This window comes from Opisthocomus hoazin, chromosome 5 (assembly GCF_030867145.1).
Source record: "Opisthocomus hoazin isolate bOpiHoa1 chromosome 5, bOpiHoa1.hap1, whole genome shotgun sequence".
NCBI lineage: Eukaryota > Metazoa > Chordata > Aves > Opisthocomiformes > Opisthocomidae > Opisthocomus > Opisthocomus hoazin.
Window position 1 is genome coordinate 35,079,809 of NC_134418.1, and position 21,610 is coordinate 35,101,418.

General features: G+C 37.2%; 1 protein-coding gene across 12 annotated transcripts in view; it reads left to right on the forward strand.

Annotated features, from left to right (window-relative positions):
* BLTP1 (bridge-like lipid transfer protein family member 1) overlaps positions 1 to 21,610 on the forward strand; it is a 137,053-nt gene that overhangs the window by 11,713 nt on the left and 103,730 nt on the right. For 11 of the 12 annotated variants that reach the window (XM_075420927.1, XM_075420929.1, XM_075420932.1 and 8 more), the window contains 10 exons: positions 1,726 to 1,804; positions 2,497 to 2,561; positions 8,756 to 8,942; positions 10,135 to 10,216; positions 10,628 to 10,821; positions 15,737 to 15,816; positions 17,075 to 17,225; positions 19,121 to 19,277; positions 20,079 to 20,157; positions 20,960 to 21,051. In XM_075420927.1, coding sequence (XP_075277042.1) covers positions 1,726 to 1,804; positions 2,497 to 2,561; positions 8,756 to 8,942; positions 10,135 to 10,216; positions 10,628 to 10,821; positions 15,737 to 15,816; positions 17,075 to 17,225; positions 19,121 to 19,277; positions 20,079 to 20,157; positions 20,960 to 21,051 — 1,166 coding nt within the window. Of the gene's footprint in view, positions 1 to 1,725; positions 1,805 to 2,496; positions 2,562 to 3,944; positions 3,985 to 8,755; positions 8,943 to 10,134; positions 10,217 to 10,627; positions 10,822 to 15,736; positions 15,817 to 17,074; positions 17,226 to 19,120; positions 19,278 to 20,078; positions 20,158 to 20,959; positions 21,052 to 21,610 lie in introns of those variants that run through there. The other variant, XM_075420939.1, reaches the window with a different exon arrangement.

The following is a 21,610-nucleotide window of genomic DNA, read 5'->3' on the forward strand; positions in this document are numbered from 1 at the left end:
AGTAAAATGAAAGAGTTCCTTTGTTGTAGTAATTTGAAAATGGTCAGCAACGGTTTAATTTAAAAATTTCAGTAGCATGCTTTTGGGAGAATTCTTGGTGTAGGTAGAAAACCACCTGTTTTTTCATTGAAGCCTCATTAATTTATATTAAAGTTCACAGGGTTTTTCTTAAATTTAAAGCTGAGTTCACTTTTTTCTGTATACTTTGTGTACTTCAAATCAATATGTTTTCCATTACCCCTTTTTCAAAGTCCTGTAATCATAATGATTAATGTCTTAAAAGGAGAATATTGACCTCAGTCCCCCCTGGAACCTGCCTGATCCTCTTCTGAATTTGCCTCATAATTTGATGTTAAGGGTGCAGCTTTCCACTTGCTTGCACCTTTGAGGCTGGTTATATGGCATCTGCAGTGTGGGCAGCAACTGCTGGAGTGGACTCAGAGGGGCACAGTGGAGTCTCAAGCCTTGACTCCCTGTTATGGTGTCGTCCTTACTTTCTAAATAAGCTGTCAGAACGACTAATGATGTTAATCCATACTGGGACTCTGATATGTAGAATTTATACTGGCTAGAACATTTACATCAAAATCCATTAACTTTTTTTTTTTATTTTTAAAACAATTTTGAATAAAACAGGTCAGTACAAATCACTTGGGCACTCACCCACATTGCAAAAATATCTGATGCTGAGTCACATAGGGCTGTATCGCACAACCTCACTCTGATCGCACTTTTAATTTTCTTTCATTTATTCTTCCATGCCTTCCTCATCTGCTTCCCAGAATAGAGATGACTTTAGTTCTGGACTTTTTCTGCAATTATTTATCATAAATGTAGTGAAAAACTTAAAACCAAAAAATGCTACACACACTTGCCTGCCAAAGAGACCCCTGCAATAATTTGCTTATGTCCTCAAGAATTTAAGAACTGTAATCCAAACCATCTTCAAATCCAACTTTTTGAACAGCAATATAGATTAAATACTTACTGGCTGCTACACTTGATCTATAAACTTTTATTAAAATTTCTCTGTGAAATTGCTATTAAGTAAGACAGCTGCACATAGCTGGCCAAATAGATGGTGTTCTTTATAAACTTAATCCGTAAGAAGAACATAACATTAATTAAATCCCATGATTTAGAGCTTGGCTTCAGTCAATTAATGTTGTTGTGTTTTTTTTTTTTTTAATCATAGTTTACTTGACTTTCTGTGGGTGAGATGAAAAGCCTTAGGAAAAATTGCATTACCTGGTGATCTTTTCGTGCTTATTAATCCTCCCTGCTGTAAACACAATTTGTCGTAATAATTGGACTGAAACTTTATAGCCATTTAAAACTTGAAATATTATTTTGTTAGGAGTCCTTGTTTCTCTGATTATGGTCTTGCATACAATGGCTTGATACCATAAATGTTCAAAATAGCTTTCCTGTCTTTTTTCACAAGCTCCGCAAGGCACCTGAATGTTCCTGAGTGATTAGTGTCTCTCAGGGCGTTGGTTGTATTCTTGGGTGATGCCAAACCCAACACCTTTTAGAGTTGGGTACTTTTTGTCTTGTGTGTTCTGAGTCTCTGACTTCTCTTCTCCTCTCAAGGTCAGTGTGTTTTCAAAGGGAAAACTCAAAATGCCCAGTAAACTAATTGAATTACTGTGTTCTTCCTGTTCAGAAAATAAAGCATCAACAACTTTAGGCTAATGTCTGGTAAATGCTTTTTTTTCACACTAGGTTCCTTTTCATTCTCTGTGCTGTCTGGAAAAGTCATGGTTCGTGAAATCTATTTCATCACAGAAGACATGTCTATCAGGTACAGATTTCCAAGGGAGTCGCTCTTCTAAATAGCGATTTCAAATACAGTAAATGTATATGTCTAAATACAGTCTTACAAATGATAAATAAATTTATAAATGTTAAAAATAAAGTGACACTTTTGGTAGTATTTAGACATTCTTAGATACTTGTTAGCTCATTTGCTGTCTGAGTGTTATCAGTTGGAATTGAGTACTGGATAAGATTCTAGTTGCCCTTACTATTTGTCAAAGAAAACACTTTAGAGTTTGAAGGAGAACTGTTTTTACATTAATGTCTTTCACTCCCTCATGCTCCCGCTCTTAAGTCTGGAAGATTCATTGTGGTCAAGTAGTTTGCATTTGTTTACTGTAATTGAGAAGAATTTGTTTTGTGAACCGCACACTAGTGAATAGTTTGTAATTTTGATTCTTACTGTTAAATTTGGAAGGCCTTGAGAAGGCAGTGGATACAGGATTTTATACATGCTAGTACATTTCAGCTAATGCTGTAGTTGTATAATATTTTATTGTATGCTTTATGCTGCAATGGTTTGTGCTTTAATATTGCTACTGATTTGATTTGTGATCTAATAACAGTACTGCAGCTGCAGATCTCTGCACTGCAGAAAGCAACGTGTCATGCAGCTGCACAGAGGTTTTTGCATTATTACTCTCTGAACTTCTATTTTATCTAATTTATTTGATATAGAATTCAAGACGGATTTATCATATTTCGCTGGTGGAAGATGTACAACCCTAAGCAGAAACAGCATGGTAGGTTTCTCAAAAAGGTTTCAAAGTTTGACTTTACAGGTAGCCTACAGAAAAATACATCCTCTGCACAATCACATACGTGTAACGGATTTGTTAATATGTACCTGAAGTACATTGAATCATCAGAAGGTATGGGTTCTTTAAACTGATTGATCTGTGTTAGTAGACTAGAACACCACAGTGAAATAAGTACAGGATTCATTATCAGGGATTTGAACCCTTCTTAAGACAAACCATTAACCTTAATATTGGCCTTTATTAGCTGTAGCCTAAACGTAATTGGCCCTATGTTGAAGTTTATAACTATGGTAAATAGAGACTTCTTGTGTTCTGGAAGTGATTTTAGTTTTCACGTTTTAGTGTTGTGCTGTCAGTATTTTAGCAAAGGTGTTACAGTAGGGGATGTTCTTTAGTATTTGATAACCCCGTGTCTTGGTGACCTCTGTGGTCATAGAAGTGGGGAAGTGTGAAAAATTCATTTCTCTTTCTTCTTTATCTGTGGCTGAAGAAGGACGATTAACACTGGATGCAAGAGATTAGTTGTATCTGTGGAAAACACTGTGAGAAAACATAAGTAGCCTTGTTATGTGTCCTTAGTCATTTATAAGATTGGAATCTGGTTGGATGAGTCTCAGGTCCTGCCTCTCGTGACTTTTGAAACATCACAGTTCCATTGCTAATTCAAGGAGGTCCAGAAATGGCAACTGTGTACAGCTGGGGAGAGCACCAAATGAGAGGGTCCTTGAACTTTGGAGGGCTTTTTTTCTCCCCGTCTCCCCTTTGGATGTGGGCTCTGATGATGTGAAGCCTCTTAGACTTGTCAGCAAGCTTGTACAGCTGTTGCTTTGTCAGTACCAACTCAACAGTGGTAGGAGTACTGCATACACATTATGCAGGTAAATATGAGACACTGTTCAATATAGCGATATGGATTAGGAAGAGTTGCTCACTTCTTTTGTTAAGGCATTGCTAAGCCTCTGAGGTGACCGGACACAATTTAAGTTCTTTATACGATAAGAAGGCTAATTCAAAAAGTGGAACCTCGTCTTAGAGTTAATTAGATTTTTCCATCCACAGGTTATTGTCCAACAGGCTTTCATAGAATTTTCTTCATCTGCTAGTTAAAACATGTTTCTCTAGTGGCTCACAGAATGAAAAAATGAACTTAATGCAATAAAGGTAGTTGTGTCTGTCTTTTATGGTGCTATTTTTCTTGGCAGTATTGCAAGGCTTTAACCTTTTCTGCTGGCGTTTAAGACTGCTTTATTAGTGGACAAATAATCCAAGTAACCAAGGAGATTAGAGGTGTATAGATCTGACAAAAAGTAACGTGAATAAAATACTCTCTTAAATAATTACTCATTTTCCTAGGGAGATTGACGTGCGGAAAGCAGACTCCACAATCTGTAAGGTTGTAAAGTAGGTATGTTTATTCGGCGCCGGGCAGCACGGGGGGTAGTCCCACCAAAGTCGAGAGCGCCAAGCAGCAACGTGTCTCTTCAATTTATACAATCAAATATTACATATACATTAGATACATTAGATTTCCCAATACACCTGTACATATGCATCTATCCTCATTGCATATCAAAATCAGTTCCGAGAAATAATTTCCATATTATAATTAGTTCCAAGAAGTAATTTCCATAGACTCCTCCCAGTTGCCCTTGCGCAGTGCCTCCTAGTGGTGGTCGTCGGGGGTCCCAAGATGAAGGCCCATCCTCTTCATTACGGTGTTCACTGATTGACCTTTGTTTCTGCGCAAACTCAGTTCTCTCCTGGCTCCCATCCATACAGCAGGGTTGGTCTTGACCGGTTCTAGGTGACTTCCAGCCCCTATCAGGAACTAACCCCTTTGTATGGAGATGCAAGACTCTCTGCTTCAGTTAATTTAGACAATAGATAGGCACTATCAGTTTTTTAAATGCACAGCAACTATTAGGTAATGCCACTTCTATTAAAATCCCTTTTAACCCCTTCCTTCAAGATAACCATGCTTACTTTGGATTATTTAGCAGAGATGCTTTCATTTTTAACCTTAAAGGAAAAACAAAATCTTCAATGATTGTTAGTCTATTGTAGTATATTCTTCCCGATACTTTTTAATCTGCCTGATCACAACAGAAATACCTGTACCTGACCAAACTGCTGATGGTATATTGCAACTTGAAGATTAATGTCTTGTTCAAGGATTACTCCCTCACAGCTGTTGCACAGAATGATTGGAAGACCTGTTGTAGCTAGACATTACTGATGCATACCTCTTTTTCAGATCCTTCATAAAACAAAAACCCAAAACAGAGCTGAGTTTTTCCTATAGAAAAACACATAGGCTGAATCAGGGCCATTAACAACTTAAAAATTGCACCAGATTCTTGTAAAATCACAAGCCTTAAATATTTTAATATTTTTGCTTGGAGAAAATACATCTTATGAAGACTTAAATATAAACAATAACAATTAGTTTCCAAGTGTTGTGGGTTTTTTGATTTTAAGTTCTGTAATTGAAGTTCAGGGTGCTCCTAATAATAATGTGAAATGTGACAGGAATGGAATTTTGTTTTTCATAGTGGTAATAAACTTGAAGTCCTGTTAGTGTAGAAATAATATGACCTCATTCTATTTTTTTCTGAGATATTTAGAGTATTAGAGTGTTTTTGGTTTTTTTTTTTTTGTGCACAAAGGGGAGGCTAGTGAGGGATCCTGAAATACTTGGAGGCCTTAATAAGGGAACTCCGTTTCAGGTTATTTCAGGTGTCCTGGACATCACCTCTTTGGTAAAGGGCTATACTCGATAATCCAGTTTTCAGTGGTAAGATTATCGGTGTTAACTGCCATTACAATTGTACGCAAGGAGCTGAACTTCAGCATGGGGACAGCTTAAATTTCCTAAAAGCTATCTTTGTCTGTTCCAATGTGTATGAAGCTTGTATGTGTCTCCGTCTCCTGAAGTAATGTGCTGAAGGTGGTGCAGGCTCATATATTACCCACTGAACTTGGGGGAGGAGAATGACTAGAAATTCATTTGTATGTTTAGAGGTTTTAGAGCCAGAAGGGGCTTTGATGTTCATCCAACCCAGTCATACAAGTTGTAAAGTTTTCCCTTGCAAGCGAAATAAGTGACATCTTAAAAAGATTCAGTGATGATAAGTACCTGACATGTTCAATATGTTATGCCAAAGTAAAATTGTTTTTAATGCTAGGAATTATGTATTCAATCTTGATACAACTTCAGCTTCCAGGTTTTTACTCCTGTCAATACGAAAAATCCAGTGTTTTTCCACATGCCCACAGAATATGTTCATGTATTATTTGCAATATTTTTCCCTGATAACTGCTTTCTAATCACATGGCTGCTTAGCCTTTTTCCTGAGGAGCTGAAGAATGTGGCAGTGCCTGCTAGTCACTGCTGACCCGCTGAGATCCACTGATTTTGCAAGTCTTACGAAGACACACAAAGAAATAAAAACTGAGCAAGGGGCGGGATCTGAGGTTTGGCAGAGAAGAGTGAAGGTTATTAGGAAAAAAAGAGTAGGTAAAGTAGGGTAGATTAAGTAATGGGTGCTAGGAAGCATTGCTATTAAACCTTTGTGTCAGTAAAAGGAAAAATAAAAATGCTGTGCGTTCTGGGTTTTTTCATATTTGTGCTAAAGCTAACAGAATTATTTTGTTACCATTCTTCAGAGAAAAGGCAAACTAACCGCTCAGAATTGATACAGTCTACTTGTCCACTGGCATATAAAGTAAATGTTGCTCTAGGACTTGGGTTGCGCTGTAATTTAAGGATGCTTCTCATAAAGATTTAATGACAGTTCCGTGCATAAGAGAGGGTTTGAACCCAAAAAAGTTTGGATAATGATTGTTGATAACCTGTAGTGAAGTTGCATTCCCTGTGACCTAACAAGTGCGTTCTGTTTTTCATAATGGGACTATGTTTGTACGGGGCATGTCATATCAATGTTAAAGAACTTCATAAAAAAAGTCAAATAGATGGGTTGTCTTCCTTCCTTGAGTGTTAGGTTAAACCATACGGGGACTTGAGAGTAGGTTTCATACATATTTGTGGAAAGTAAGTGGTTTAGAAACAGAAGTTGGAGCATTATGTTGTGAATAGGCCACACCCGGATGTCTTGGCATACGTGCCACAGCAGATTATAGATTTTCATACTGTAAAAATATATAGTGTAGTTTGTGAGGTACTTTTTGAAGGGGAAATGCTCTTTTGAGAACCAGTTCCTCTACTTTTCGTTGTCAGGAGTGACTTCTTTCATGTTCCCTTTAGGTTTTATTTAGTGGGTGTATTTATGTTGAATTGTTTGGGTAGGTGTGATACAAACATTTGAATAAATAATAAATAAATATTGCATCTTGGTTAAATTCTGTAGGAAGCAAATGTTAAAACCTTGGCTACATTACACACATTGATTCCAAGAAACATTGGTAAAACGTCACTATTTCCCTATCAATCTGGTAGTTACTTTTACATGACCTACATATATGCTTCTTTGACTCATTTAACTTTATGATATTCAGATGTGCTTGTCTCTTTTTCCTTGCCCCCCCCCCCCAAAAAAAAAAAAAAAAGGTCTCTTAGGAAACCAAATTGGTGTATGGAGGTGAAATCTTATTTTTGTTCTTAGGAAAAAGAGGTGATTGTCTCTTTAAATCCCTTTTAAAGAAATTAATTACTGTGTATGATTTCATTTAGTTAATGAAGTCTAATGTGTGCCTCCAGGAATTGAAAAATTACATTAATTTGTGTTTTTGATGATACTGAGATCTCTCAGGTGAGCAGTTGTGTATCCCAATCATTGTCCATGTCATCCTTTACCTATATCTTATTGATGCAAGTTAACATTACCAACGAATGGATTTGATAGTGCTTTTATGAAAACAGGAAGGAACTGAAACTGGCTCATTAACCTTTCTCTCTGTCTCCTGTTTGAGAAAATGGTGAAGTCAGTGCTTTCTGGAGACTTCTTATACATTTACTTTTTTTTTTTTTTTTAATAATGATATGGAAATTTCTGGTAATTTAGGTGTGAGGGGTAAAAGGTGGGTAAGCTGTTGTTGGGATGGTGTTATATAGATGCGTGACATTGGGATCTATGAGCTGGGATAGATCTGTGTTGGGGCAGATGAGTTTGTTAGCAACAAGGGTGCATTTCATAAAGCAGATGTCTCTAAACTTTGGCTCTTGGGCAGCTGCATTTCTTCTCTTGATCCTGACCAACAGCAGAGGTGTACGCTCTGAGTTTTTAGTTTCTGGTGGCTGTGGGAAATGTTGCCTTCAGTTTGTACCCCCTGAGTTACAGACTGGGGACTGCTATAATAACTGTTGATGCTTCAGCTTCCTAAAGTCTGTTTGACTTAGAAAGACCAGATCAGGTTTTAGAGCAGCTCAGGTCTCTTGAGGGAATGTGTAACAGGCACTCTTTCAACTGGGTAATTAGGGGGAAATTGTGCGAGCTTTTTCCTCACATTAACTACATAATTAGGTCATACTATCTAAGGTAAAAGTGTGTCAAAGTATGTCACCAACAGCTCTGTATGTGATCAGCAGATGTTAAAAACTAGTTTTGAAGTTCAAGAGAGTCAAGCTGATATTACAGTTAAAACTTCAAATTTCTGAAAATGTTGACCGATGGTACAAAATGAGTATACTTTTTGTTAGTCCCACATATTAATGTTTTCTGTGTCTCTGTAAAAGAAAGCTTTTTCCCAGTTCAGGCCTGCTGCACCACAGATTGGCTAGGAAACCATTTGCATTTTGAGATCGAATTGATCTCAAGTACCGATATCTGTGCTAAAAAGCAGGTGTTGGCACCAAAGCTTCTGTGCTGTGAATCAGGAGGGATTTTCGTTTGTTCGTTTTTAAATATGAGACTGAATAAGCTTCACTTACCATTTTGTGCACCTCCTGCCTGGATTTATTTTTGGGTTGTGACCTAAGGGTGAAATGCCTTTCAGGTTTTATATTTTGCATGCAACAGTCTTATTTGAGAAGTTTTACTGATTTGCTTGGAACAGTGTAATTATTTTCTGGTGTTTATTACTGCTTTTGAATATGTACTTCAGCAGATCTGTTCACTACTACGTAGAATGTTTTTGCAAAATATGCATATTTGAAAAACTAACTATTGCAAGGGAATGTTGGAATAGAATTAGGAACTATTTTACTACTATTTGTTTAGATCCAAAGGCAGAAACACGACTGTATATTATGGTGAATGACTTTGAATTTCATGTGTACAACCGTTCCGAGCTGTATGGACAACTTCAAGAACTGTTTGGCTTGGATCCCACAATAATTCCAGCAAAGAAAGATGATGAAAAAGCACAAGTAAATGGGAGGCAGAGAACACATACCGATCTCGAAAGGTAAATTGTTATTCATTTTGCTATTTAGTTGATGCTTTGTTCTGCAAAGTGCCGAACTAGTTGGGTAATGTTTTGTTAACATATGCTCTGGAGGCCAAATGATTGAAGCACAGATGAGACAGAAATTGCACTGACAAGCCTGACAGTCTAAATCTTTTGCCTTTCCTCAGACTTCCTACCATAATAATTAAAAAACACAACCAACCACACCAAACACTCCTTGTTTATTGATCAGAGACAGGTTGAAATACCTATTTGAAGTACGGTGTGGAAAGAGAGCATGTGTTGAAGAGGATTATGCTTGCAGAATAATAATGATATTGCTCAGTAGAAGTAATAGCTGCTGAAGACATTGAATGGACAAAATGTGACGTTCTATATGGTGTTGGGAGGACTTGCTGGGTTTTGAGCTTTAAACTCACGCTGGTTTCACAAGTTGTCTTTTTAGAGGTGTATGTTTGAGTATAGCTGCGCAAACCTACTTTTCTTATTTTATTTCTCTTTTTGGGGTACCCCAGAAAACATAGTGCAGGTCTATAAGGAATTCTTCTCCATGGCTTGTGTGTAGTGGAGTCAGATGTTCAATAATACACCTCTCTTTGGACAGAATCACACCAGACTGATTTATTGCCAGGAGCAGAGAAGATTTAATGAGACTTGAGTCCTTGCACTGCTGCTGGCCAGGCCAGTATGTGTTACTAAATTACATAGTGGGCAGCAGCAGGATGCTGCGGCAGGCCTGAGTTTGGGTAAGGGCTGTGCCTCCAAGCCAGTCTCTTCATGTTTTCATCTTATGCCCTTATTGACGGGTGCAGGAAGAACTTCTGCCTTTTGGGAGGATGTGTCTTGGGAATGGAAAAATCCCACACCTAAACAGGAATATTTAGAACAGACCAAGTTCCCCTGAGGAAGATTTATTTATCTATTGCTCTGTGTTATACATGGCAAGCTTGTTTTCTGCATTCGTCAGCTCAGTGTACCGGTACCCAAGGCGTAGCTGTGTATGCCTCCTGCTGCTATTCCAGGCTCTGGAGGAGTCTGCAGTAGTCTGCTGGCAGGTCCTGTACAGGAGACAGCCCTGTGGGAAGGAGTGTTCCCTGAGAGCTGTGCACTGAAGACCCCTAGAAGAGAAGGTTGGTTAGCTCTTCTGCAGAAAAGACAAAATAATAAACCCCATTTTTTTTTCCCGTAGTGTTAAAGTAAAAACAGAATCTCAAGACCCTTCTTCTTCATGGAGATCACTTATTCCAGTCATTAAAGTCAATGTGAGCACGGTAAGTGAAAAGACTCTGATAATAAAAATATTTAGCAGTATATGATTAAAAATCAGGCTTACCGTTCATTTTTCTTATACATTCTTTTTAAGTTGGGGTTTTGGGAGATATTTGGGGTTTTTCTTCTTTTTTCTTCCATACATCTTTTAATAGGGATATTTGGACACATTCCTTAGAAGTTGATGTTGCCTCCCCAAAAAACAGGGAAACCTGTTATGGAGGTGATAGACAGACTATTGAGAGTTTAATGTACAAGGTAATATTTTTAGATATGCACAGAATATGGCCAGGTTTTTTGTCCAAGGTCTTTATTTGCATGTGGCTAGTTAAACTGCATTATTATAGGTTAATATATACATATTTGTAGAAGAGCAGTGTATCATGAATAATTGGGTTTTCTTTTTGATTTAGGGTCGCTTGGCATTTGGAAATCATTATCAGCCACAAACACTTTGTATTAACTTTGATGATGCTTTTTTGACATATACCACAAAACCACCTTCAAGTCACCTTGATCAGTTTATGCACATTGTGAAAGGAAAATTGGAAAATGTTAGAGTCATGCTGGTTCCAAGTCCAAGATATGTTGGTCTGCAAAATGATGAGTAAGTGTTGGGTTTTTTTGTTTCTGTATTATTTTATTCTTTAAGAAAAAGAATAAAAGAATGTTGGTTGCATTTCTGTGACCTTACTTTTCTTTGTGTGTTTAGAAAGTTGGCATTTTTACCATTCTGAAGGTTTTAAATGTTGGATCGTTGAAACTATTTTATTTATGGAGAAAAGTACTCCTTTCTATCTCATTGTAGTTTTGTGGGGGGTTTTGGTTTTTTGGGTGTGTTCTGCTCTGTGATTAATATCCTGCATTCAACTTTTATTTTCCCACACTCAGGTACTATAGCTGTATGCAGGCTTTAACAGCTCTAAATTTCTAGGATAAATGCAAGGTTTAAGGTGTTGACTTCTGTAGAGCTGATTCATGTATGGTATGGAAAATATTTTAAAAGAATGGGCAAAAGATGTGCAATACTCGCTGTAGTAGAAGTTGTTATCTTTTGAAGACAGATTGGTGATCCTTTTACCCCTGTGTGTTCCACATAAGTGGGGCTACGCAGCTTAAACTGAATGGTGCTAAGTCAAATAAAAGAAAGGGTGCTTGCATGAAATTATTTGACACTAGGATTCTTATTTTATTACATTTAAACCAGCAAGACATTTGTGTGCATACTGTATTAACATTGTTGCTTGATATGGTATGAACATCATACCCAAAATTTTATGCATTGTCTTATTTAATACTTACAATATTATGTATTCAAGAGACAATTTGGACAAAACTGCTAGATTTCAAAGTCTTTCACAGGCGTTATTTGCTCAACAAAAAATAAATAATGTATACTGTCCTTGGACTACTGCGTGTATGAGTTTATGTAAAATGATTATATCTATTTTGCATCTCCTAAGCAACAATATCCAGAAAACGAATTATGGTGTTTGGAAGTAAACTGCATCTTTTGACTGTACGTTAATCGGCTTTGTATCAGCCAAATACTGCCGTCTATAATATGCCTTTGTTTTCACATAGTGTTCTGTGGATGTGTACAGAATCTTACTCTTCCAACATGACGACAAAGGAAATTTCTCCAATTAATATTGAAACCAAACAAGATTAAAACAAAATAGGATTAAGATCCTCAACTATTAGCTTTTTCTCCTGCTTCCGCTAAGTATTTGCTTTTTATGCTATTACCATCCCTACAGCTCCTGATGGCTGTACAATGGCATGTGTGCAGAAAACATGTGCCCTAATTTACTGGGTAGATTCAACAAATGACCCAGTTCACTGGAAGCTGAGAATGTTTGAATCTTGAGGGCCTGCCCTTTTACACTTCTTTGGCTTAAAAATTAAGCTGAGTGTCTTAGCTGTTTTTTATACGTGTATTGCCTGCAGGAATTTCTGAAAGTTGAAGTGACTTGATGAAATTTGTAATAGACTGACTAATCAATACAAACATCAAAAACCCACCTTGACAACTGTCATATTATATTACACGCAGACACCTCAATGCCTTCATCACTTTTTGCAAATAAATCCTCCAAAACCCGAGGAAAAAAAAATGGTGCTGGGAAAAGCAGATCAAAGCAGAACAAGTTTGGAGAGCAGTGACTAAATCAGCAGGCTGAAAGTGGAAGTTTAGGATAGATGTTAGGAAATACTTTTTAATGATGACAATAATCTCATTATAATTTATTGCCATTATCTAATCTGGTTTTGCAGATGGCCTGTGGTTGGGTTTCTGGGGTTCTGCCACCTCCATCAGCAAAGTCCAGCAAGGTGTAACTATTTCTGCTAAGGGTGGGATAGGTGGCCTCATTAGGTACCTTGCTCTCCCACTTTCTGCGGAGATAGTTTCGTGTGCACTTTAGGCTGAGAATACAGCTGAAAGAAACAGTACTGTTGTCTTTTTTTTGTATGGCTGTGAAGTAAACACTGATCATGGAATTCATCCCTATTAAGAAAAATGTATCTTGGTCTTAAATCGAAATTGGTTCTGCTGCTGGATTCACTGCCTGTTGGCTATCACCTAACCTCTGACTGTCCTAGGACTGACGCAAGGAAAGATACTGACTGCTTTTCTTGGCTGCTGTGTTGTGTTTGCTATGGCCTGTGATGCTTTGATAATGTAAAACTGTAAGCTGCTTCAGTCGTCTAATGTATATTTTCATATTCTTCTTAAAAAAGGAATTGAAAAACTAGTGGCAAGACATGACAATACAGAGGATAACTTTCCTCTTTGTGGGACAAATTCACGCTGAACATGCAAAAACTTTTATACAAGTGTAGTGAGTTCAGTCAGATCAGAGCAAGAGGAGGAAAGGGAAGTGTTTGATGGAATATGCAGACATGGTAAAGATACACACTAATGGAACTGGAGGAAAAGAACTGAGGAAGACGTTCAGCTGCCACATGGGTTTCAGGTGTATGGGTTTTTTTTCCCTCCCCCTTCACTTCCATTTAGTGTTAAGACCTCATAGCTTTACTCCAGACAGTGGAGCATGGCAGAGGTGATGAGGATGACACAGCAGTGGGTGTCTGACAGCTGACAGGAGGATTTGGCCATTCTGTCAGCTCCTAAAGCTTTCCTGTGGATATTTCTCTCTTTCCTACAGCTCAGCAACAGTTGCTGTTAGGCCGTTAAGTCAAATTGTCCATCTTGAAGAAGGCTTAGCTCAAAAACTCTTTGTAATTCTATTTAAGATGGTGTTTTAGATTAAAATAAAATTAATTATTCTAAGTCAGTGTAGGTAAATGCTATTGGGAAGGCAGAAGTAAACAATTGTTAAATCTGCACTATGTGTTCATACTTTACAGTAATTTTTATTAAAACAGTAATGTAGTTTCTCCAGTGTATTTCTGTAGGCTTAAGTAAATCTGTGTATAGTGTTTCGAGATCTATGCACTCCGTGCTGTCACTTCATGTGAAATTCTATAATATAATATTATTATATTCTATAATATAATATTATAATATTCTGTGTTTCACGGAACAAAACACGTACCAGATGGAGCAGCAGGGAGTAAGTACAGTTTGCCGTCTTAGACTGGCCACCTTGCACTGTGGCTGCCCGACCTTCATGGTGAAATGCAGAGCTGCCGAAAGGAGATGCAGCTGTGCCTGACTGTGTGCCCCGCTGAGGGTATGGTCAGGCAGTGGCAAATGATTTTGTTGGACGTAAAAGTTACTGTCAGGCTCCAAAGTTTTGCATCTGGCTGTGTTATTGAGCTTCCCCTCTCTTGCTTTACAAAGAGTGGCTTCCTTTGAGCCCCTGTGAGTGGTACACTCAGCTTGAGAGGCCGAAGTAACTAGCTCACGCTGCCGTGCTGTGGTGCGCTTTCCAGTCTGGCTGACCTGCAGGTGCCTGTCGAGGAGCGTGGGCAGAATAATGAACTTCCCATGAACTACTATTTATATATCTATAAATGTTTTCCTTCCTGCTTGTATTCCTGAACCACTGAACATTTTTTTTCACATCTTACTCTATTTGCATCTCATTGGGGAGGCCAATTCGCTTGTGGACAGAAAAAAAATAAATAATTGGAAAATTAGGAGTGAATAGAAAGTATTTAATCTTTCACAGCTGTTGTTACTCTCAAAGTAAAATTGGTTTGAAGTTTCCTGCTCTGTTGCTTTTGAAGAACTTCTGGCAGCACATGGGATCTGCGTCTGCTGTCTTACATGTTTTCAAACCTTTCCTGCATTTGAGCTGTGGTAAAATGTGCGATGTGTTTCTAACGGGTCGCACTCTTAGACAGTGTATTTCTGCCATTGGGATCTTCTTTTTTTTGTTAAGAGGTGACAATTTATAAAAGAGGCTGGGAGGTGGCAAAATGATCTTTTGCAGTAAAAGTAGAATTTTCACATTATTATTACTGCTATAAAATGTAATGCTATGCAAATTAACGTGGTAACACTAGAAGAAAGGGATAGTAATATGCCAATATAATAGTGTTAGGGGAAATGTTTTGTATATTAGTTTTATCACTTAGATCCTTTTATGTTGAGGGAATTGTTATTAAGGAAGAATAGTCTTTTTTTTTTTTTTAACTAATGGTCTAATTACTGAAGATGTCTTGTCCCTTTGGTTGAGAGTGCTATTTTAGTAAGAAAGCAATTAGTAGGTGAAAGAATGATATAGGACAAGGAGAAAGGAATTCTTGATGGAAGAAACATTGAGAGTAAAACTTTGGTAGTTGCTTGTGATTTATAATACCTGAGAAATGTCTTTGTGTAGAGAAACCTGGTGTCTTCATGCTTGAGTTACCTAAAGTAACTTAAATATTTAGTTAATAATAAAATAATGATCGATTATTTTTTGCAAATCAGGATAGATGTAGCATAGCAGTATGACAGCAGCCTTTTTGATGGGAGACTTGAGACCAGATAGACTGGAATATTCACAGTGTTCATTTTCAGAAGTTCACTTATTCTGAGGTAGCAGATAGAGCAGGAATCACAGCATGATAGGGAAGGAAAGAGAGAAACTGAAGTTGTAACCTGCACTTCAAATTTAGCTTACAAACAGCTGCATTTGGACAGACTGTGGAGTGGCCCAGGCACTTCGATCTTTTCCGTCCACCCTTCTGGTAATGTGACAAGACCGATGCCTGGTAGACAAGGCAGCCTGTGGCTCTTGCAGGCAGCCTGCAGCCAGGCTTCTGGCAAGACCAGAATAGACACATGGAGCTGATGTCTTGGGATCGCATCAAACTTGCCAACAGAATCTTCCTGGTCAGGTACCACATACACTGTATCTCCACTGTGGGCTTGCTTGATACAGATAGCAGTTTTATTGATGGTTCCATGGTTAAATACGTACTACTTACAAGGTACAAGTGAGCCTGACCTGTGTGATCTTTTGCTTTGTACTTCATAAGTTGCGTTTAAAATTACTCGAATTCGTAAAGAGTGATCTCAGTGCATTGCTTTTTAATCTTTATCTTTGCGCTCTTTTCCATTACAGACCACCGAGGCTGATGGGTGAAGGTTTTGTTGTAATGCAGTCCAATGATGTTGATATCTATTATTATATGGATGAACCAGGTACCTTCTATTAAATACAAAGATAAAATGTTAAGGGATTTGAAGGCTATTTGTTTATTTAATTGTCTGGACTTGCTAGACAATTTATTCCCTTTTTTATGCTGAATAATCTCTGTGCTGAAAGAATTAATGTAATGTTTTGGAGCCAGTAAAAGTGTTCATAAGTACACTTACGAATGCTTAGAAGTTCATAAATTATTTTTTTCTGCAAATGAAAAAAATTTCCATCGAAACAAATGGGAGAGAGTTCTCGTGTTTCATATTTGGAAGTGAGTGAAATTTTGAGTGGCGTTCTTTTAATCGTTGTTGTCAACTTCCAGACTATTTCGTGTAAGAGGCCTGGGGAATTCCGTAGATGAAATAATTATACATGTAAACCTAATGTTTTTGTTCATAAGTAGATTTATATAGATGTAGGTACTCTGTCAGCAGTGCCTTCCGCAAGTCCATATGCAACATGGAAGTGATTAATCTTGATATTTATTCTTGAAATAAGTAATGTTTTAAGCAGTAAACTTCAATTATGTAGGTTTCCATAAGTACTTCACCAGCGGGAACAATTTATAGTCAATACCTACTGGGGTTTTTGGGAAATTTACTTGGTGCATCGATTGCTGAGTATTGCAGTGTCTGTCTTTTCACTTTAAATCCAGTGCATCACAGTACCACTTTATTTTGCTGGAGTTTTTTTTGGTTTGCAAAAGCTTTTGCTCTGGCGCCACTTAAAGTATTGCCTGAATCTTGAACAAAGGGAACATGTTCAGTAGTGATGTATACTAATGTAGGGCAGATGGCAATTTTGGATCGTCGCTGAATGACTGCTTCAATTTTTACTAGTAATTCTGGGTCTACTGTAGTAAGTCTTCCTTTTTATTTGCTTGCATTGTCTGTAGAAATGATTTGAACTTAATCTTATTAATTTCGGAACTTGGTTTATAAGTAGGATTCAGAACTGAATGTGGATGTATGAAAGCCTGCATTGGTAAAAAGCATACTTAAGAGATAAAACTGTTATGTATGTCAGCAGTTCACTGACATCAGTGAGCAGTGCTTCAGAAAATCTTGAGGATTTTTGGTCATATCCTTGCCCTTCTTCTGGGAGTCTGTGTTGAATTGTGGCTTGATATTTAGGTACTGTAATGGTATCAAATAAAACTGACATCAGGGTACTTTAATTGTCTTGTGCTTTGCAAACATTTTTCATGCTAATTTGAAGCAGCTTCCTTTAATAATGTGTTTATTTTATTATGTAATATAGGTCTTGTACCAGAGGAGACGGAGGAAAGTAATGACGGAGAAACAAACAACGAAGACAGCAAATTACAGGATCTGCCACCATGCTGGGGTTTGGACATTGTTTGTGGAAAAGGAACAGACTTCAACTATGGACCTTGGGCTGATAGGCAGAGGTATTGTCATGATTTACATCTTCAGATTTAATCTTTAGCATCTGTTATTGTGGAGAAAACATTCTAAAGTTTCCAGTATGCAATTGCTCAAACTTCTAATTTGTATGGGGAAGACTAGGCAGTCTAAAAAAAGAGTCCCACCGCAATGGTTTAGTATTAGTAAATTCAGTGTTGTTTATCTTCCAAAGTTAGGATCACTCGGTGAATTTTTATTATTAAATAATTGTGTTCCTATTTTTTGTGAACAAAGTAGGTACTGTTCATGAAGTGTTACATACCTAAGGGTTTAACCTTTTAAGTCGTTACCTTTAGACTAGTTAAGCTGTTAGCTCATGGATGAGAATACACTGCATATTGATGAGTAAATTTTATGTAAGTACCAATCGGGCTATGAAAATAATGAGGGGGGAATCATTTATCCCTGCTGAGGAGAATCAACCACTTGATGTGGTCTCCAAAGTATTTGTTATCTACATACTTAAGTGACAGAATACTAGGCCAGAGCTCTACTACTATTCTTCACTTAGCCCTCAATGTTTTGCGCATGGGTATTTCTGGTGGAGGCAACAGAATTGTTCAGAGAGTAAAGGACTATCAAGTAAAAGTGGCATAATCGGTGCTTTCCCACTTTTCCCCTATTAATTACAGATTGATACTTCTCTTGGCGTCCATTAATTCTCCTGTTAACCTATTATGATTAACTGTCTCTTAGGAGTGTAAGGATGGCAGACCAAAGAGTAGTCATTAGATATGACAGTGTCTTAAGAGAATTTAAGAGAAAATGCCAATTTCTAGAACAGTATTTTGCTAGGAACATGAAGTCAGCAAATTATTAATGATATTTTTAATACCACCAAGAAAGCTTACTCCATGATGGTATGCTTTTTATAATTTGAACTGGCTAAACAGAAGGCAGTTTGGTACCTCTGAAGTGTCCATAGAGTTCAGAGTTAGATACCTGGGAACACTTTCGTGTCGTGCTGTAGTTAGAAGATAGAATTTTGCAAGTGCCTGAAAGTTTTAGAAGTACAGATCTCTAGGACTTCTATGGACTTTGTGCTCTCAATTCATATAAGGGTTTCTATAAATATCGGTCTTTAATACACCATACAATAAAATCCTGAGATTCCCCAGGATTTTGACAGTGTGTTGTGTGGTGTTTGTGGGGGTTTTGTTGTTGGGGTTTTTGGTGCCTTTTTAAAAAACGAACAAACAAACAAAAACACCCACAAAAAAACCCCCAAAACAAAAAAAAAATTTAATCTGCTATAGTGGGCAGGTGCTGGGTGCAGGAAACTGCTACCCCCCTTAAAAACTTACTTCCACCCCCTGGAGTCCCGTATAAGTTATGCTGTCGGTGCTCATCACTGTGGCTTTCCTTTCATGTAGCTGCATGTTCAGATATAAGTCTGCAGAAATATAGGCTTCATTTCACTCCCGTTCTGAGGTCCTAACTTTTTGTATTTTGTTTATTTCTGGGCACTACATCAACTATTTATGTGCAAAAGGAAGCATAAACAGATTACTTCCTACTATATTTTTGTAGCAGATTTGTAAACCAAAGATTAGTAATGAGAAGAAAAACATAGCTTGTTTGCCATGTAATTTAAAATATTTTTTTTTTTATAAATCATTCATGGTCTGTCCATGTATGGCTTTTATCCAAAAGTCACTTCTTGTCATTGAAACTTTTGGAGTATTCAGTGGAGTTGCAAGGCTCCCATGATGAAGACTTTAAACAAACATTCTTTCTTATCACATCCAGTGCTTGTCTAAAGACTCCGCTAACTGCAAAATAATTAAGTGAACCAAAAAGAAGCATAAATATGTGTAAATATATATTTATTTCTTCTGTGAATAAAACCAACTCTTGTTTCTTCTTCTTCCCTCCCTAGAGATTGCTTGTGGAAGTTTTTCTTCCCACCAGACTACCAGATTATGAAAGTCTCAGAAATTGCTCAGCCTGGGAAACTAAGACAGATTCTTGCTTTTGAGCTGCGGATGAATATTATTGCAGATGCCACCATTGATTTGCTTTTTACCAAAAATAGGGTAAATAATGAAAATTTACCTGGAAAACAATTTGTCTACTGTGTTCACTGTGCTTTTTGGTTGTGCATATTTTTGTTTGTCTCAGGTGTTTATTACAGAACTATGGTTTTAAAAGTTAAAAGACTTTTGGTTTAATCTTCCACAATTATGGGCAAACCCTTCAAAGAGAAATATTAGCTGAGAGGCATTAATATTTCTTGGCTTATTTTAAGTTTCTCTTAAGCCTTAAAGCGACATCTTAAGTCATGCCAGCTCCTACAGTCTTGGGAATTCATCATCTGGACATTTTCTCTGCAATCTTCCGTTTATGGTAAAGCTCACAATGATGAAAAGATAATTTCTTCTGATATGGGGTGAATATCTAATAATACTGGACAGATGATAGTGGGGGGAACAAAAGTTGCATATGTGTAGAGTTTGGATTTTTCTTCCCCCTATTGCTACTCTTACAAGTAGGATATAGCGTGACTTCATTGTACACCTGTTTTCTTTTTCTTCTGTGACTGAAAGAGTAGTGTTAGAAATATGTATTCATCTGCCTTCTCAGATCTTAAATCAGGATATCTTACGCTGTTTCTATAAGTGGATGTAAGTCAGCGTTTGTTATGCCTGAAAATGGTGATATTTGGTATCAGTGCACATAGGTAGTTCACTAGTAATTTTTCTGAAGGCAAGAAAGTCTGTAATCATCAGGTGCCTTAATCCAGGTTTGGATAGTGATTGCCAGAGGCACAAAGTACACTGGTTGATGAGGCAAGCCTAGAAATAATGCTTGGACTTTTTTCCTTTCTTGCAATACAGGAAACTAATGCTGTACATGTAAATGTTGGTGCAGGATCATATTTGGAAATCAATATTCCCATGACAGTAGGTGAAAATGGTGAGTTAAGGCTAAGCTTAATTTGTTTTCGTAATGTTTTTCCTGAACAGTGATCTTAATTCCTTTGTGTTTGAATGTCTTGTAGTGTTTTTCCTTTGTGGCTAAGAGATGTGTATTCTTATGTAGAGTAACAAAATGTATTTCCTTGTACATTTCATTGCAAGATATTAAAGCATGTACATACTTAAATAGTGAAGTTACCTCCATTTTTTGTTTGGGTTAGGAAACACAAATCCCTTAACCGCTAGACAGTGTATCGTTTAACTGTGTATATTGAAGCAGATTACAGATACATTGTCAGCTCAAAGCAGGAAGACTTCTTCAGTAATATTTGTGTGGTAGTTGAATCATGCTGAGAAATGTGTTATGAAAACTAATGCAATAGTAGTTTATTTAAACAAAACAAACCCCAAAATCCAAGCTAAAGTGGAGATAAATGTAAAGTTATTAGTACGTTCCTTGCATTTACTCATCTTATTGACCGAAGTCCTTTGCTAAATTATTTGTTCTCTTGATTCTTTCTGGAATATTTGAGTTTTATGCTGCGACTTAAACCAAGATCTCCAGAACCTGAGCATTTCCAGACCTAGCAAGATGACTGTTGTTATCCCTCCTACATGAAAGCAGAACATGTTAAGCTCTTCACTGACAAACAGTAGAGGACAGAATTGTTATAGTACTAATTTCCATTGTGATATTTCTTGATTGTTAGTGGACTGCTGTAATCACTGGTAAAAATTATTTGTATGTTTGTGTAACTCTTATGTCTGAATGAGTATGTTTTATATCTTTTGTCTGCTAGGCTATTCACCTACAATTAAAGGGCAACTTCTACATGTTGATGCCACCAGCAGTATGCAGTACCGGACTCTCTTAGAAGCTGAAATGCTGGCTGTAAGTTTGCGTTAATAAGCACAAAGCTTCAGTCCCTAGAGGATTTTTAATAAAGAACATACTTGTTTGTCTGTGGAGCAGTTCATATTCTTAAACAATACAGAAATACGCCTTTTGAATGTATTTTGCAAGACCTTAATATGTAAAGAACTTACATATACACACATAGCTATGCATATGTGTAACTTTCAGTGACATACAGAATTTATGTACCAAGTTAGATGTGTGTTGAAAGCAGTGGAGGGATTGGAGTACCGTTTACAAATCTTGCCTTGTTTAGTGTGGAGCCATGTGTTCATTAAGGCTTTACCTTAATAAACGATTACGCTCGCTAGTTGTGCTACAGAATGTGTGTGCATAAATACTTAAAAGTACTTCAGAGTGCTTAAACTACTTGAGAAAGAATACTGCGTTATTCTTTTGTTTTCCTAGTATTTCACTTCCGCAGTACTGTAGTTCTGGAGGCTACCTTTCTCACTAGTTTTTAAATGACCTGACTAAAATTATGTTTTTATTGTCTGAATTTGAGCATCATATCAATGGGTGAAAAATATTATAG